This window comes from Aspergillus sclerotioniger (genome assembly GCF_003184525.1).
Source record: "Aspergillus sclerotioniger CBS 115572 chromosome Unknown BO94scaffold_9, whole genome shotgun sequence".
Lineage (NCBI taxonomy): Eukaryota > Fungi > Ascomycota > Eurotiomycetes > Eurotiales > Aspergillaceae > Aspergillus > Aspergillus sclerotioniger.
Window position 1 is genome coordinate 783,091 of NW_020290999.1, and position 15,553 is coordinate 798,643.

Here is a 15,553-nt window from a genome sequence, read left to right on the forward strand (position 1 = left end):
CAATGAGATTATACCGAGTTGAGCATTGTTGTCTACAAACAAAGTATCTAATTTACAATTTCATTCATTATTGATTGGTTGGTTTCGTCTAATTACTTTTTGGTCCCGCAAACATCCATCACTCCATGAGGCTCATTATTCATGCACGGCTGAGGGACTCACCCTCCTCGGCCTTCTGGAGACCATACTTCTTCAGACTGAAGGTGGATTGAACACGTTAGCTTTATATCCCGGCTCGCAGAGAACTGCACAAGATAGATGATGCAGGTGGGGGGAAAGAAGAAGAACATACCGGATAGTCTGGATAGCAACGAAGCCGGTGGTGTCGGTGGGCTCAAAGTCCTCGAGGGAGTCCATGGAGGCCTCCTGTTCAGAGTAGAGCTTCTCGGTGCTGGAGGAGCGACCGAGGACGTAGACGTGGCCCTTGTAGCAGCGGAGGCGGACCTCACCGTTCACACGCTGTATGTGGGCTTGGGTTAGAGGATGCAGGTAGATAGACTTCAGGGGCCGAGGGTTCTTACGCGCTGGGAGAACTTCAAACTGTTCTCGATGAACTCACGCTCGGGGCTGAAGTAGCTGTAGGCCGGTTAGAGCGGTTCAATGGTCCATATGAGGGAGGGGATCACATACTAGCCGTTGTAGAGCTGGATGGACCAGTTGTGGGTGACGAACTGGTCACGCAGGGCGCGGACCTGGCCGTCCAGGACGAGACCTGATTTAACTAATTAGCGCGGTCTAGGGGTACGCCACATGAGAACACTTACCCTCAAGGTCAAGGTGGGCATCGCGGAGGATGGTCATGGCGGGGGCTTGGGTACGTTAGCATTAGTTTGGTTGAGGGGGCGGAGGGATAGTTACAATCGTAGCAGCCACGGCTCTTCAGGCCAATGAAACGGTTCTCGACAATGTCGATACGGCCAACACCGTGGGTGAAACCGATCTTGTTGAGGGTGTAGAAAAGCTCAACGGGGTCGGTGTACTCCTTTCCGGGAGTGATAAGCTTGGTGGGCACACCCTGCTCGAAGTGGATAGTGAGGTCGGTGGGCTCGTCGGGGGCAGTCATGGGGTCGGCAGTCATGGTCCACATATCAGAGGGGGGAGTGTGGTTGGGGTCCTCCAGGACGCCTGTTCGATGGTTCGTGAGTAAAGACTACAGCGGCATTATCAATGGATTCACTTACCGGCCTCGTAACTGCAGTGGGCAGAGTTGGAATCTACACCGAGAAGTCAGTATTCAGTGTTGCCAGGTCATGCGCGACGAAATAATGACGAACCCATCGACCAGGGCTTGGCCTAAATCATGTCACATTAGCGGGTGTTTGTGCGAAGCTGGGTGCGAAATGTGTGACTCACCTTGGTGGAAGTAACAGGGATGCCGGTCTGGGCGGCGTAGTCAAGGAGGTCGTTGCGACCAGCGAACCGCTTGAAGAACTTAGGGTCACGCCAGGGGGCAATGACCTTGATGGAGGGCTGGATAGCGTAGAATGCCAGTTCGAAACGAACCTGGTCATTGCCCTTGCCAGTGGCACCGTGGCTGACGAACTGGCAGTTCTCCCGCTGGGCAGCGCGCATCTGAGCGCGGGCGATCACAGGACGAGCCAAACTGGTACCTATATGGAGTCAGTTGGCTGTTCCGGGAACGTCGAAAGAGAATATCAAACGCACCCAGAAGGTAGCGGCCCTCGTAGATGGCATTGCACTCTGCGATAGAAGTCAGCGAAGGGATCGTGGCATTCAGACAGATTGGCTATTCATACGAATGGCAGGGAAGCAGAGCTCGGTGATGAATTCACGGCGCAAGTCCTCGATGATCATCTTCTTCGCACCGATCTGGAGGGCCTTGGCCTCGACAGCGGCCCAGTCCTCCTCCTGGCCGACGTTGGCGAGGAAACAGACGACATCGTAGCCCTCCTCTGCCGCAATTGTTAGTCGAGACAGTGCTATCTGCAGAAGAGGGTAGAAATGTACCGATGAGCCAGCGCAGGATACAGCTGGTGTCGAGACCGCCTGAAATCGAAAAGCGTCAGTTAGCGCACACAGCTCTTATCAACCACACAATATGCCAATATGCGGGGTAGGACGACGGAATACTTACCGGAGTAGGCCAGACAGACACGGGGCTTTTCGGAGGCCATTATGAGTGTGATGATGAGATTGGAGGATTGATGGTCAGTTCCAAGGAGGATGAGGTTGGGCAGCAGAAGGATTGAAGGACAAGATCTTGGGAAAAAAAAGATAGCTGGGGAGGTTTAGTTCGCGATGGCTCATCGGGCGGTCGCTGAAGGTCGTTGACTCATCCGGAGTCGGAGCTGCGCCCTTACGTAATATCAACCCGTTGTGGGCCAATGACCGTAAGCGAGTGGCTATCGGCGTATCCATGCTTCCCCCGTACTAGTCATATCGCCAGATAACGGATAATAATCCTCGAGGCCGCTTAGATAGCCCGCCCCGACGCGGAGAGGATCCGCCAGCGGCCATCGCGGGCAACCAACCCTAGCAACTAGATAGCAAGCAGGTACTATGTAGCACCTGCCAGTCCAGGTCCCAGGGGCTAAAAAAAAATAAAGCTTATGTGGGGTCGACGTAACCTAGCTGTTACGCAGCAAGGAGACCTAGTAGTGTCACGCACCGTAAGTTGTGAAAGGCGGGGCACGTGGGATGATGCGCCACCAGGCACGGACGCACAGTCAGGTGACTCCGGGGGGGAAGTTGTAAACATGATCATCTGTATCTATATGTCCTTGGAATCGTACGCTCAGAAATCGTTATATGTATTATCTCCAAAATATGAATATATGCAAGGTAAAAAAAGAAGAAGAAAAGGAAATGAGAAGGTTCCCGGAGCCAGGAAAGTGAAAGGCGTACTACAGGCCGTGCCAAGGCCAAGATTATCTCCGGCGAAGACCGTCTGGCAAAAAGAGCCAGGCTGGCTGTAGATAGCCAAAGTCCACCATCGATGATAGCTGGGCCACTACCACCCAAATATTTCTCCCACACTCAGAGTGCTCCACCGCACCCCAGCCACAGAGAACACTATCAAAACGACGTCCACGACCCCCAGCACAGCTGCACCCATCATGAACCGGGGACTGAAGATTCGATACAGCATCAGATGACGGCGGAGATGGCCAGCCCACATCGTAGTGGCCAGGTTAATGGTGGCGAAGTAAAGGATGTATGTGCACACCGCTTGCATAACGTCAGCGAGGAGCCTGATTGCAGGGTTGTTGGCTTTCGACGATGAAGACGCCTGATCATGGAGCTGGAGAGGTCGTTTCCACAGGACTGTAAGAGGGACGGCAATTGCGGTAAGGATTTGCGCGCCAAAGCTATTAAGGATCACGAGAATCGGAGACCAAGGATATTGGACGGAGGAGAGAGGAATGAAGGCAGTCTCCCACTGGATGCTGCTCAGGGTGGCCTGGTGGCCAGTTTTGAAGTAGTACAACGACCCGAGAAGGCCCAGGACTACCGGTCCAATGGCCGAATTGCCGAGAACCAGCGCGTTTGTATCCAGAATTTCAAGCAGAGAAAGAATTTGCCAGAGCAAAAGCCCCATGGCACCTTGACCCATGGGCTTCTGCATTAGGGTGATGCCCAAACAGAAATTGACCACGAGGAGAAAGTATCGTGTTCCATGCACATTGCCAAATCCCAGAATTGTAACAGTCGTGCGTCCTGCCTGCTGTCCAGGACCCGAGGACTTGCCTTGGCTTTCGGGCTCCGCGTTGCCTTGGCTGACATTGATGCTAATGCAAGGCTTGGAATAGATGAACGCTGTTGTGCCAGCAGCGAAGGCGAGCGCCAGCACCAGTTGAGCCAAGAATACCCTGACTGACTTCAAGGTCTCCTTGCTCAAAGGCAGCCGCCACTCACCATCGTCAGCCCCCTCAAGCACCCAAAAGACGGAGGTTATGAATAGCCCCAATCGAAAACCCATTCCGATCCAGAGTGTGGCGGCGCCTTCGTAGGACTTGGATCCGGCGTAAAACGACCGTACAACGGTGGGAAGGATAAGCGCAACGAGGAATGGTATGGCGAGTTGCCAGGGGGCAGAAGTAGAAGAAGTGGCAGAGGCGTAATATGTAGAACGGCAGAAAGGCATCTGCTCCTCTCGGCACAAGCGGGAGAAGGATGCCAGCCTCCCAAGGATGACGAACAGGATCGAGTGATACACACCTAAAACCCTGTCGGCGGTTGACTTTTGCCGCATCGAGGATACGCCAGCAAGTACACCGAAGGTCGAAAGGAAGAATAGGAGGATCTCGTCTTCCCAAATCGTATAGGAGTTGGATGCGAACCCGACAGACTGGGTGACCGTGAAAATAACTGCCAGCCAGCCCCAGAGACTTCTTGGCATAGGCACGGATAGGCGCTCCGAAGTGACAAAGGTGGCCCACGAGGCGCCGACTATGCTTCCCACGGCGGCCGCAAATGCGGATGCTTCAGCTACTCGCATCTCCACCGTGCCTGCGAACGACAATGAGGCACCGGCTACGACACCGATGGCAGAGCCTACTCCAACAAGAGTAAGCAGCGGATTTGTGAGATCTGCCCGGCCCCTTCTGATGTTTCGTGCATAGAACACCAGTAAAACAATTCCACCAAACAGTACTGCAACGCCCTGAAGCATGCTTGGCACGTGGAATTTGGCCCACAGCCCACGGCAAACCTGAAGAGTATGTCGCTGGTGTTCCTTGTACGACTCGGAAATGGAGCGCAAATTCGCCTGACTTGATCTGCCAATTTTAGAAAGCTTCTGCCAGTTAGTTTCTGCCGCCTGCCAAAGTTCCATAGACTCGAATTCCCGGTCATCGTCTGCACCTCGCGTCGCTGCGTACTCGTGTTGATATCTCTTGATTTGAGCGGAAGTCAAACGGTTCACTGTCAAAAGATTCTTCCAGTCATTCCCTTTGGGTCCAATGAAAGCCTCCTCGATCGGCGAACCGAGGTTGTTGAAGGGGATGGGCATTCCAAGAAGAAGGGAAAGGGTGGGCACGAGGTCGATCTGAGGGACGTAGCGATCCCGAGCGAACATAGGAGGCACGGATGTCTCTGTGCTCGTACGGCCGAAAATACCTTTCTTCGAGTACATCCAAAGAGCGGCCTCCACCTCGTCATTGGATTCCCCTCCATGGTCACCCTTGGAGTCCATGCCGTGATCACCCATTACCACCAGAAGCGTCTTGTCGTCCAATTTCGCGATGAGATCGCGGATGGTCTGATCCATTTCTTTCAGCTTCGCAGCCATAGCTGGGTGGTTTGGCCCATATCGGTGACCAGCGTGGTCGACACCAAGATAGTGACCGAAGATGACATCCCATTTTGTGGAATTTTCAGGGTGAAGGAGTGGAAGGAGGTTTTCAGTCACACCGTTATCCACCGTATGCAAATCCCACACGTTGAATGAATCAAACGGCTGTGTGAGATCAGAATCGAAGTAATCAGGGAAAAGTGCGTGCCAGGTATCGTCCCCAAGCTGGACTAGATTCTTGCCGGCTGCGCGCAGTTGAGCAATTAGGTTGTCCTCATCAATTGCTGTTCCGGCAAAGTTGGAGCCAGCATCGATAAATGTAGGTAGCGTCCCAGTCGTCAGTCCCTTGAGCCGCTGCAGTGTTGTTGTGGGTGGATCCGCAATGAAAGGAAGCAAAAATGCATTTTCGGGAGTATTCACGGCCGTCTCATACAAGACGGGCAAATTATCGTGAAACAGTTGTGCCGAACCAGTCTCCGCAATTGGGGACAAGGGGACAGTAAAATCATAGCGCAGGGCGTCGATTATGATCACAACGGCCTTGTCAAATGACTTCTGATGCCAACACCCGTCGACTTTCTTGCCAACAGTAGATGCGTCGCCGAAGGGAAGTACTTCGCAGGATGACTTGTTCTCCAAAACCATTCGAGTCAGTAGAAATCCCTTAGTGAAAAAGAATATTCCAACAACATGCAAGCACCTATATACCCACAGAATATGTTAGAAAAATCTGTCCCTAACCAAGAGAAGTGGATGGATGCTGCGACGCAAGCTTACAATATCCACCCAAGTACACCAAGAACACCCAGATGCTTGAATTTGAATTCCCGTTCCAGGCCCTTTATATATTGGTCTTGTGCATTGCCCCCAGTCAGCGCCTTTGGCACCTGTGGTTTCCGATGCTCATTGCGCTCCGAAGGTTGTGACGACATTGTCGGGACCGTATTTCTCGAGCCGTTCGGGTTCGGGCGTTCGGGGCCAGGGCCCGCATTGATTGCAGATACCATCATCGGGAAGTTCTACTCGAACAGGTCCACGGTTGCTCACCCAACAGCCAACGTAATGTGCTCCTATTGTGCGCAGTTGGAAGACCCCTCACTGCGGTTGAGCAGGGTTCCGGCCTGTGAGAGTTTCGGGCTCTTCGAAGAAGACCTCTGGGCGTTGAACAATCAATGGGTTTTAAGAGCGAAGGCGAGCTCAGCGAATTGAAAAGGAGGCGAGCCTAATTCTTAGCTTTTCTTTTTCCTTTTTTCGCCCACCGTGGAGCTCTCGTGCGGTCTGTCCGGGAACTGAGATCAACAGAACACACACATAATTACAATGGCAGCTCCATTAGACGTAGGGGTGCATCAATTCCGAGCAATAGGAGGCCATCCAAGAACAGCCAGGAAAAAGGAGAGCTGAAGAGGCAAGAGAGGGACAGTTGAATGGAGGCCGCCGGCAGGTCTCCTGGCACCGCGCCGGAAGATGCGCTTCGCTAGTAAGAGGAATCGGCGCTTTCGGCATCTCAACCTGGGAATTCGCACGCCATCATTGGCCGGAGCGGCTCGGAACATCCTGAACCCTGAGTTAGTGGGCCTTACCGCTTCTGGACAACCAGATCCTAGCCACCCCCAGCCACGAGCCGAGGCGCAGCGAGGGATGCGAGATCATCCGTCACCGTCACCCTCTCTCTTTCTTCTCCACTATCACCACGGTTTTGGTCGTTATTACTACCGACCCCTACCAGTTCCCCCCTGTGCTTTATCCAGGGGAGGGAGAAGGCACACTAGGGAGATGGAATCGGCTATATCCTATTTCTGCTCCCGATGCAACCGCTAGTGGGGGCGGGCCGTACAGTATTCCAAAATGCCGTCCTAACATGCTGACATTGATTCGCTGGTTCAAAATACGCTCAACCTGAACAAGACACACACAGTGATGCGATCTCCAGCATGGCTATCAGATAATTGCCGCCCTATCACCAAGCGAACATCGGTGCAGCACTACGTAGTACGTATCTATGTGCAGTAGGTACGGGGTAATGGGCGGCATATCCTTTCCGGCATCCACAATTCGCACGAATTCGCCTGTGGCCAAGCGAAACTCGAGGCCGGCACCAACTCCACACTACTAGTAGTACAAATTACCATACCCCGGCCACTGTCAGATGACTCAGACCACTTTCGCGGGGTTGAGTTCGTCAGGTTAGGTCAGGTCAGGTCCGGATGCTAAGTTGGCTGCACACGTGACTGCAAAAACTCCGAGAACTCTGATTAAAAAATAATATCATGACATGACTCAAGGCCTGGCAACAACTCCCCCAGTTGCCTTGCCTTTCTCCACTAGTAGTTGGCTAATACCAAATGTAGATCGATTGGCGGCTTTCGCGTGATGGGTGTCGAGAATGCAATGGAATAGGAGAGCTACGGCTAACCCGTCGTACCCGTCACTCGTATTACTGCGTAGTGTAGACACGTGTGATCGGCGACGTATCTAGTTGTTCAATTTGATCCATGTTCTTCTGAAATAATGGGGCCCACTGTGTGATGCTAGCTAAATATATATGTATGTTCCGCGCCGGGTGAAGCAGGAATCAGAAGTAAGAATGCCCTCAAGCCCCAAAAGTCGCAGGACATGTCCTTGCAGGAAGAACTCGACAAGACCGCAAAAGCACACCAGGAAATCAACAATAATATAGTAGTTAGAACCGGCCCGTAGGTTTGGAGCCGGGACCGGGGCCGGGACCGGGCCTGGCCCCCTCTTTGGCATATTATCACATGACTAAGCCACGTGACGGGCGGACTGCTCTCCGCATTGCTTTGCGCCCGTGATTGGTATCCTTATCAACTACAAATACGAATTCCTCCGCGTAACGCCCTGTCTCGGGACATAATATGTGAAAGACCCAGACATGCGCCCTTAGTCTGCGGGTTTCCCCATCGCTCAGAATTACTGCGCCTTTGCTTGACAAAATCTCCACGCCCCATCTCTACCACCGGTATTGCTGGTACACATCAATCCCTTCTCTCGCTTCTTTTCTTTTTGTGTCCTTTCCTTGTTTCTTTGTCGCGAAGTTCTCTTATTGTTAGAGTAGCGAGGAGCCCAAGTGTCTGACTGAAATATGGCTTCCATGATGGTAGAAGATGACGATGATCGCGATCTTGCAGGTTCCCCAGACGGAAGCTCGGATAACGAAATGGACGATACGCTTAGGAACGCAGATGACGGGGATCACGACAACGAACCGGACGCCGATGCCGATGCCGATCAAGATGCAGAAAGTCAGTCGAATGTCAGTCACATATCCGAGAGCGCTGGGGGTGTAACCCAACCTAACCCTGTTGTCGAAATGTCCACGGCGACTGCGACGAATGCCTTGTCTGATCCGCTGGCTGCGTTCCATCCGAGGGTGCGTGCGGAATGTCTGACAGCGCCCACCTTTGACATCGTCCCAACGACGGCCGCCCCCCACAGTACATCGATTAATGCGGTAACCGCGACGGCTGATATGAGATGGGTTTTCAGTGGTGGCTCAGATGGATATGTCCGGAAGTTCAATTGGGTGGACTCCATCAACAGTAAGCTGATGCTTACTGTGGCGCAAAGACATCCTTTTGTTGACAGCGTGATCAAGGCGGGGGTGCTGATGACATACTGGGAAAACATGGATGGAAACGCATTATCACCGGTATATTCTTTAGCCAGCCACAGTGAGGGTCTATGGCTGTTGTCGGGCTTGGAATCTGGTAGCATCCGACTACAATCGGTCCGTCACGACGAAGGCAAAGAGATTGCTCTTCTCCAACAACATACCTCCGCGGTCTCAGTCTTGAGCTTAACTTCAGATGAAAAGTCGCTGCTCTCTGGCAGCTGGGACAAGCGGGTTTTTGACTGGGATCTCAACACGGGGCAGATCCGGCGCGCATTTGGGTCCAGTGCCCGCCAAATATCGGCGATTGAGGTCCGCCCGGAATCCAGTCTGGCAGTTCCCAGGGATACCACCGAGTTCCAGCAACCAAACGGAACATATTCATCCAATTATTCAGCGCCTGCAAACGACAGCTTCGGCTTCATGGATACGACGAACGACGGTGAAAACGGCGCTGGTTCGAACCCGCAGGCGGGCTCCCCCGCCGACTCACTCTTCGGCGGGGCTGACTCGTTATTTGGTGACGAGAATGCGAATGGGGGCGAAGATGCAGGGGCACCTGAGAATGCATTCGGCATCGATGAGGATGATGAGTTTGGTAAAGCGCTTACCAATGGAGTCATGCCTGACGTTGACGCACCTGGAGAGCCGGAGCCAAGCCAACCTGCTGTTGCAGAGCCTCCTGCTGCTTCTATGCCCAGTACTGTCGCTGCTGGTGAAGCTGCCAATTCTAATGCAGCAACTCAGCCGCCCGACTCTGGTGAGGGCGAGATGCTCCATGGCTTCTCTCAACCAGTAGTCAACGGCGGGCCCCATGCCGAGGAGTTGGAGCGTCCCATATATACCCAAGATAGCGCCCTGCCTACACACAATGAATCAGGTGCTGCGACGGACAATCTTTTCCTGGCCGCATCTATCGACGGTACGATTCGTGTGTGGGATAGAAGAGAGCCAGAAGCCGTTGCTCGCATCACGCCCCAGAACTGCCCTCCCTGGTGCATGAACGCCTGCTGGTCTCCAGACGGCAACTACATCTATGCAGGGCGCCGGAACGGCACGGTGGAGGAGTACAGCCTGCATAAGGGCCTCCGGAATCCGCAGCGGACCTTCAAGTTTCCTCAGGGAAGTGGACCGGTCACGGCACTTAAGGCGATGCCCAATGGGCGGCATATTGTCTGCGCGTCGCATGATATCCTTCGGTTGTACGATCTCAAACATGAACAAGTGACTCGGCACTCGACAGTGCCGTTCCTGATCATCCCAGGACATCGAACCGGAACTGTCTCGCAACTATATATTGACCAGGCATGCCGCTTCATGGTGTCAACCAGTGGCAACCGAGGGTGGGAGGGTAATACCACCGAGGTCTTGCTGGGCTATGAGATTGGCGTACCTCGATGAATGATCTATAGGGAGGCGCTACAACCACACTTTCTACCTACTCTGCTTACCATGTTAGGTAAGGCCTACTTTTTATAGCTAGCAGAATACTCACCGCTTCAACTCTTATATCTGAGGCAGCTTATTTATGCCTAAGGCTTCAACGAATGAATGCCTTGGATTATTAGCTTATTTATCTACGTGAGACTCTTTATATAATACCCTATTTAAGGCTGTACTAAAGAATCTGAAGCCCTGTGTAAAGCCCTGTATGAAGCCCTACATGTTTACGGAGTACTACTATGTCCACCGGGTCCACAATAATCCGCGTAGCCACGCGCGCGCTATCACGTGCTTCGATCCCGTGACGTGGCCCGGATCTTTCCAGCGGGCTTCCTTCGCTCGCCTCCGCCGTCAGGAGGAGAAGACTTGGTAGTGAGTGAGTTAGTGCAGTCGGCACTGCTATACTCCCGTCCCTCGTCACCACTTTCGCAATTCCTACGTCCGTCGCAGTTCATTCTCTCCTCTCCTCTTCTCTCAACGCCCACCTCGACCTCGACCTCAATCTCTTGCCCCCTGTTCCCGACTCCGACCGTCGACCCCGGATTCAACCCACGCTCTCTCCCTCCCTCCATCTCCTTCGCGCCGCCCTCCTCCCTCCCTCCCGTCCCGCTTCATTTCGCCTCCACCTCCCCCCCCGGCACGTTTCGCCAGCATGATGGTGGTCTGAAGGGCCGCGTGCGACGGGTCACACTACCAGCCATTGATGATAGCATTGTCCGGGGGCTGCTGCGACCGACCATGGGGGAACCCGCTCACTTGACGCCTCGCCAGATCTGGGCTCAACCAACCACCACCACCACTCGCACATATGAATCGGGCTGCACCCCATTCTTACTGCCCAGTGATGGCTATGTCTATTTGAATCGCTCCTACTCCCTCACCCTGACCGAGAATGCCATCTACGACCCCATCTGTACCACTACGCAAACCGCCACCGCCCATGCGGTCGCCGCCCTCGATCTCACCGACCCCTTCTACTCCTCCGTGACTCCCGCCTTGTACGCTATGGGCTGTACAACCGTTGTCAGCTATCTTCTGGTCATCATCCTTCTCATAACCCCCCGCACGTTTTATGTTGGGGGTCCCGGTGGGGGTGCAAACTTCCTCGGGCGCCACGGCATGATCAGCAGTTCGTACAGCGGGAACTCGTCGGTGGTCGGAGTCGGCGGTCGGCCGTGGCTCCAAAAGGTCGCGGCCTTGCTAGTCGCCGTGTCCCTCACCATCGCGACCGTGGACTCGTTTCGAGTGGCCGAGAAACAATATTACTATGGCTACTCGGACGCGGAAGCGCTAGCCGACGAAGTCATCGACGGTCTGGAGATCCGCGTGGTCAGGATCATTTCTAGCACCTTCCTCTGGCTTGCCCAAATTCAAACCCTCATCCGGCTTTTCCCTCGACACAAAGAGAAAATCATGATCAAGTGGGCCGGGTTTGCGTTGATAGTGTTCGACACCACCTTCAGTATCCTAGACAAATTTCTGGTCAAGACTGACACCGTCCACCCGCGCCTGTACGAGGACGCAATCCCCGCTCTTAGCTATCTATTCGAGCTAGCCCTGAACCTCCTCTACGCCGCCTGGGTAATCTTCTACTCACTTTCGAAACATCGGTTTGCCTTCTTCCACCCAAAAATGAGGAACATCTGCCTGGTGGCCTTGCTATCTTTATGTGCGGTTCTTATCCCCGTCGTTTTCTTCGTTCTCGATATCGCCAAGCCTAAAATTGCGGGATGGGGTACATATGTGAGGTGGGTTGGCTCGGCTGCAGCAAGTGTCGTCGTCTGGGAATGGGTGGAGCGGATTGAGGCACTGGAGCGCGATGAAAGGAAGGATGGGATTCTTGGACGGGAGATCTTTGATGGGGATGAAATGCTGGAAGTGACTCCTTCGGAAGAAGTCGACTGGCCGCGGTACAACCCCGATGGGAATGATCGAGGCGCAGGTGCGGGTACTTCGTCGGGGTGGGGAGGCATGATGGGACTGGCTCATCGTCCATTGCGCACCAGGGTCGGCCGTAACTGGCAGTCGACTCTGGAAAACCAGCAACACACCATCTCCGTTGACCCTCGGCGCCGGAGAGTGGCACCCCGGCCTACTCCTCCTCCCGCCGCCGTAACGCCTGTTAGTCGGGCCGACACAACCAGCGCCGCCAGCACGGTGTACAACGTCCATTATCATCCTGTTTCCAGTCCAACTCCGCCAGTGGCCATGCCTCATATGGAGGAAGAAGACGAAGACATAGACGAAGCGGTGGCAGCCAAGGAGATGTCCGCATCTCTGGGCGATCAGCAAGCCGGTCTGGCCCATGATGCGCTGGCAGCACAACAGACCAGGGAGCAATCTCCGCAGATTGTCCACGTGGACAAAAGATGGCGAACGCTCGTCAATCCTTTTAAGAGGAGGCGCGCGTCCTTGCCAAGGGAAGTCGCTTCGGCACAGGCCGAGGAAGAAGGGAACTCCGCTGCTGCTCAAGTTGAACAGCAACACCTCTCGCCGGATAATAGTGACGACGAGCACGGCTCACATCCAAAGACCGAGTCTCTTTTTGGCTTCCATCGGAGATTGAGGCCAGGCTCTGGACGGCAAGGGTCCGACTCGCCCCTGCCCGTTACGGTCATTCCCGCTCGGCGCCGGGGCCAACAGACCTGGTCGCCGCAACAGTTCCACGCACCCAGCCTTCCTGATACGACGGGATCTAACCAGCGCATTCCGTCTGCCCGCGATGATCTACCCGTGAGGGTGATACAGCCGCAGACCCGCACTGCCGCTCCATGGAGCGTAGCCGATGGGCAAGGGTTCGGCAATGGAAATTACGAATTGCGGTACGATCCCGAAGCCGCCGCACTCGTGGAACCTGGCGGGCATCACTCTGAATCTCAACCTGCGCCGGAACTCGACAGCTCGATCCATGAGCCCCCCGGCCCAGAATCCCACGCAACGGAGGGACCTCTGTCACCGGCTCGCCATATGCAGGATACGGTCGATGAAGAGCCAAGGGGCCCGCAGTAATTGTTCCTTCTGCCTGATTTGCTTTTAGCTGTTTGTTTCGTTTCTTTAGCGGGGAGTCTAGGAGACATATTGGCTATTTCTGGGTGTTTGGTTGGTTGGTTATGTTTGTTTCTTTCCTGGCCCCTCCGTGTCGGCGCCTTACGGGCCAGGCCGAAGCTTCGGCTGGCTAATGATATGATTTCATGTGCCCGCTGACCCACTTATCAGCCCAGTCGAGGGTCTTAATATACATGACATGAGCCTATACAAATACAACTGCGGCTTCCACCCTTATAGTGCTTTCTTTGGCACATCTTCCTCCGCGTACGTGGTGTTTTTTTCTCGGGATTGCAGGATTGGACTCTCCCAGCCCCGCAGGTGGTCCTTGTTGCCATCTCGCATCCCATAGCCTCGCGGCCTACCTGCCGTACAGAACAGCGCGCAGCCTCCGTGATAAGACATATTCTCTGATCCCAATGTCCCCGGCGCTTCCCTACCCCTCCAAGGTAAAATCAAACTCCTTGAACGCCTCCTTGAATGCCACGGCGTCGGCTTCCTCTGCCTCCTGCGACTGCACATCATCCTTCCAATTGATGCGCTTCTCCAGCCCCATCAGTTTTGCCATCACCCGGCGGCCAAATTGCAGATCGAATCGAAATTCCGGACCAAGGGGCAGCAAAAGGGTTTTCTCAGACCCAGCATCCTCACCACTGCCGCCGTTCTTATCCGAGGGGGCCCAAATCCAGACGCGGAAGAAATCGCCCGGTTCGGTGCTGGGATCTGTGGTGGAGGCGGATGCGAGTTCGAATTTGGGGTATTTGAGGTTCTCGGCTTCGACTCGGAAGCCGGCGTCGACCAGACTGCGGTTGATAAGGGAGGAGGGCACAGGAAGGAATTGCCAGTGGACGTGGATTCCGTTGCCGCGACTCACCTCCCAGGTTACGGAACCGAGGGCGTTGTTGGCGCGCTGTTGTAGCATGGAGTGTAGAGAGGTGCGATAGCGCTGCATTTCGGCGTAGGTTGCCTGACGGGCCGCGTCATCGGTGATGCTGTTTAGGGTTGGGGTGTGGGTGAAGGGGATGATGAGCATGTGGCCGGGAAAGTCGAGGGCGGGGAAGGTCTTGGAGGTAGGAAGAGGGCCTTTGGCGGTGGTGAGGTAGCTTTCGTCGCCGATGGAGGTGATGAGGTGGGTGGCGATGTTGGGGTTGGAGAGACAGAAGAAACATTGATCGGGGCCGGGCGGGGGCGCGCGAGCGCGCTTGCGAGGCCGGTGGTCTTCATCGTCGACGGCGAAACGGCGATACGAGTCCTTTTGAGACTGGAGGGGCTTGCGCTTGCTGGCGATGGGGGCGAAGGGGATCGCGGTTGCGCCGGCGGGGATGGTCAAGGCGGGGGCCGCTTGGGGGTCGAGGGTGAAGGCGTACATCCATTTTGTTTTAGTGGTTTTACTGTAGGAGGCAAGGCTGATGAATCGGGTCAGCGGTTTCGCATCGGGATTGTCTTCCGTAGGCAAGTGGAAGAAGGGCTCGCGTTCCCAGAAGAAGCCGGCGGAGGAGGAGCAGAGGTGGTAGCGCGGCTTGAGGGTTGAGCAGAGGTCGGCCACGCATTGGACTTCGGCCGGGGGGCTGGCATGGTCTGGCAAGGGCGCATTCGAGCCGGCGCGGATGTCCTTGGGCCACTGGTGGGTGATGAGGATGTCGGCCTGGTGGGCGCCGTAGAGAGCGCGCGCGTCGGATTCGGTGTAGGCGGGCTGGAATTTGTCGGAGGACTGACCGGCGGACTCGAGCTGGCCTCCCAGGGCGACCAGGCGCACGCCTTCCGAGGTCTTGAGGGTGGCGCGTCGGCCCAGGAAGTAGAGGTTGGAGCAGACCTCATCCTTGGACTCAATGGCCTCAACGACGCGGGCAGGCAGGGGGCGGCGGCCCAGCGTGAAATATGTGGGCAGAGGCACCGCCAGCTCGCCTTGGAGCAGCGCGGTGACCTGCTCCTGTTCCTGCTCCGTCGTCCCGTCTCCAAAGACATCTCCAACCACTATGGCCAACGAGAAATTCTGCTTGGCGTGCAGCTTGGCCAGCTTCGTGAAGACATCCCGCAGCTCGCCGTGGATGTCTCCCAGGACGACAATTTTCGACGCCATGATGGAGCTACCCCTTCTCTCTCAGTGCTATCGGAGACTCGGAGTTAGCACTACGTATGATGTGATTTTCTTTGCGCCCGATCATGTGACTTTTGCACGT

The 15,553-nt window shown here is 54.9% G+C and overlaps 5 protein-coding genes across 5 annotated transcripts; 2 read left to right on the top strand and 3 right to left on the bottom strand.

Annotated features, from left to right (window-relative positions):
- Positions 1 to 57: 57 nt before the first annotated feature.
- BO94DRAFT_533697 (argininosuccinate synthase) lies at positions 58 to 2,244 on the bottom strand. Its single transcript, XM_025611377.1, has 13 exons — positions 2,096 to 2,244; positions 1,969 to 2,007; positions 1,758 to 1,913; positions 1,666 to 1,701; positions 1,354 to 1,610; positions 1,275 to 1,293; positions 1,182 to 1,214; positions 859 to 1,125; positions 765 to 809; positions 631 to 712; positions 522 to 576; positions 293 to 459; positions 58 to 197 (listed from the first exon to the last, which is right to left on the bottom strand). Exons 1-13 carry the CDS (start codon positions 2,133 to 2,135, stop codon positions 140 to 142), a joined length of 1,254 nt encoding a protein of 417 aa, XP_025469278.1. The 5' UTR covers positions 2,136 to 2,244; the 3' UTR covers positions 58 to 139.
- A 727-nt stretch (positions 2,245 to 2,971) lies between these two features.
- BO94DRAFT_584158 (mannose-ethanolamine phosphotransferase GPI13) lies at positions 2,972 to 6,186 on the bottom strand (the record flags this gene model as incomplete). The annotated part of the gene is made up of 2 exons (XM_025615605.1): positions 2,972 to 5,954; positions 6,032 to 6,186. 2 exons carry the CDS (start codon positions 6,184 to 6,186, stop codon positions 2,972 to 2,974), a joined length of 3,138 nt encoding a protein of 1,045 aa, XP_025469279.1.
- A 2,183-nt stretch (positions 6,187 to 8,369) lies between these two features.
- Positions 8,370 to 10,286, top strand: BO94DRAFT_462095 (WD40 repeat domain-containing protein; the record flags this gene model as incomplete). Its single annotated transcript, XM_025607959.1, has 1 exon — positions 8,370 to 10,286. One exon carries the CDS (start codon positions 8,370 to 8,372, stop codon positions 10,284 to 10,286), a length of 1,917 nt encoding a protein of 638 aa, XP_025469280.1.
- A 598-nt stretch (positions 10,287 to 10,884) lies between these two features.
- Positions 10,885 to 13,573, top strand: BO94DRAFT_397097 (PalH/RIM21 family protein). The gene has a single exon (XM_025607365.1). The coding sequence runs from the start codon at positions 11,067 to 11,069 to the stop codon at positions 13,335 to 13,337; it is 2,271 nt and encodes a 756-aa protein (XP_025469281.1). The 5' UTR covers positions 10,885 to 11,066; the 3' UTR covers positions 13,338 to 13,573.
- BO94DRAFT_533700 (CwfJ domain protein) lies at positions 13,332 to 15,471 on the bottom strand. The gene has a single exon (XM_025611378.1). The coding sequence runs from the start codon at positions 15,451 to 15,453 to the stop codon at positions 13,810 to 13,812; it is 1,644 nt and encodes a 547-aa protein (XP_025469282.1). The 5' UTR covers positions 15,454 to 15,471; the 3' UTR covers positions 13,332 to 13,809.
- Between the last annotated feature and the right edge of the window lie 82 nt (positions 15,472 to 15,553).

Bases quoted from the DNA above. Each gene is read 5' to 3' on its own strand.
- BO94DRAFT_533697 (XM_025611377.1), bottom strand. From the start codon at position 2,135: ATGGCCTCCGAAAAGCCCCGTGTCTGTCTGGCCTACTCCG. The intron at 1,702-1,757 runs GTATGAATAGCC...CTTCTATCGCAG, and splicing joins GCTCTGCTTCCCTGCCATTC to AGTGCAATGCCATCTACGAG. The intron at 1,126-1,181 runs GTAAGTGAATCC...ACCATCGAACAG, and splicing joins CCACTGCAGTTACGAGGCCG to GCGTCCTGGAGGACCCCAAC.
- BO94DRAFT_397097 (XM_025607365.1), top strand. From the start codon at position 11,067: ATGGGGGAACCCGCTCACTTGACGCCTCGCCAGATCTGGGCTCAACCA.
- BO94DRAFT_533700 (XM_025611378.1), bottom strand. From the start codon at position 15,453: ATGGCGTCGAAAATTGTCGTCCTGGGAGACATCCACGGCGAGCTGCGG.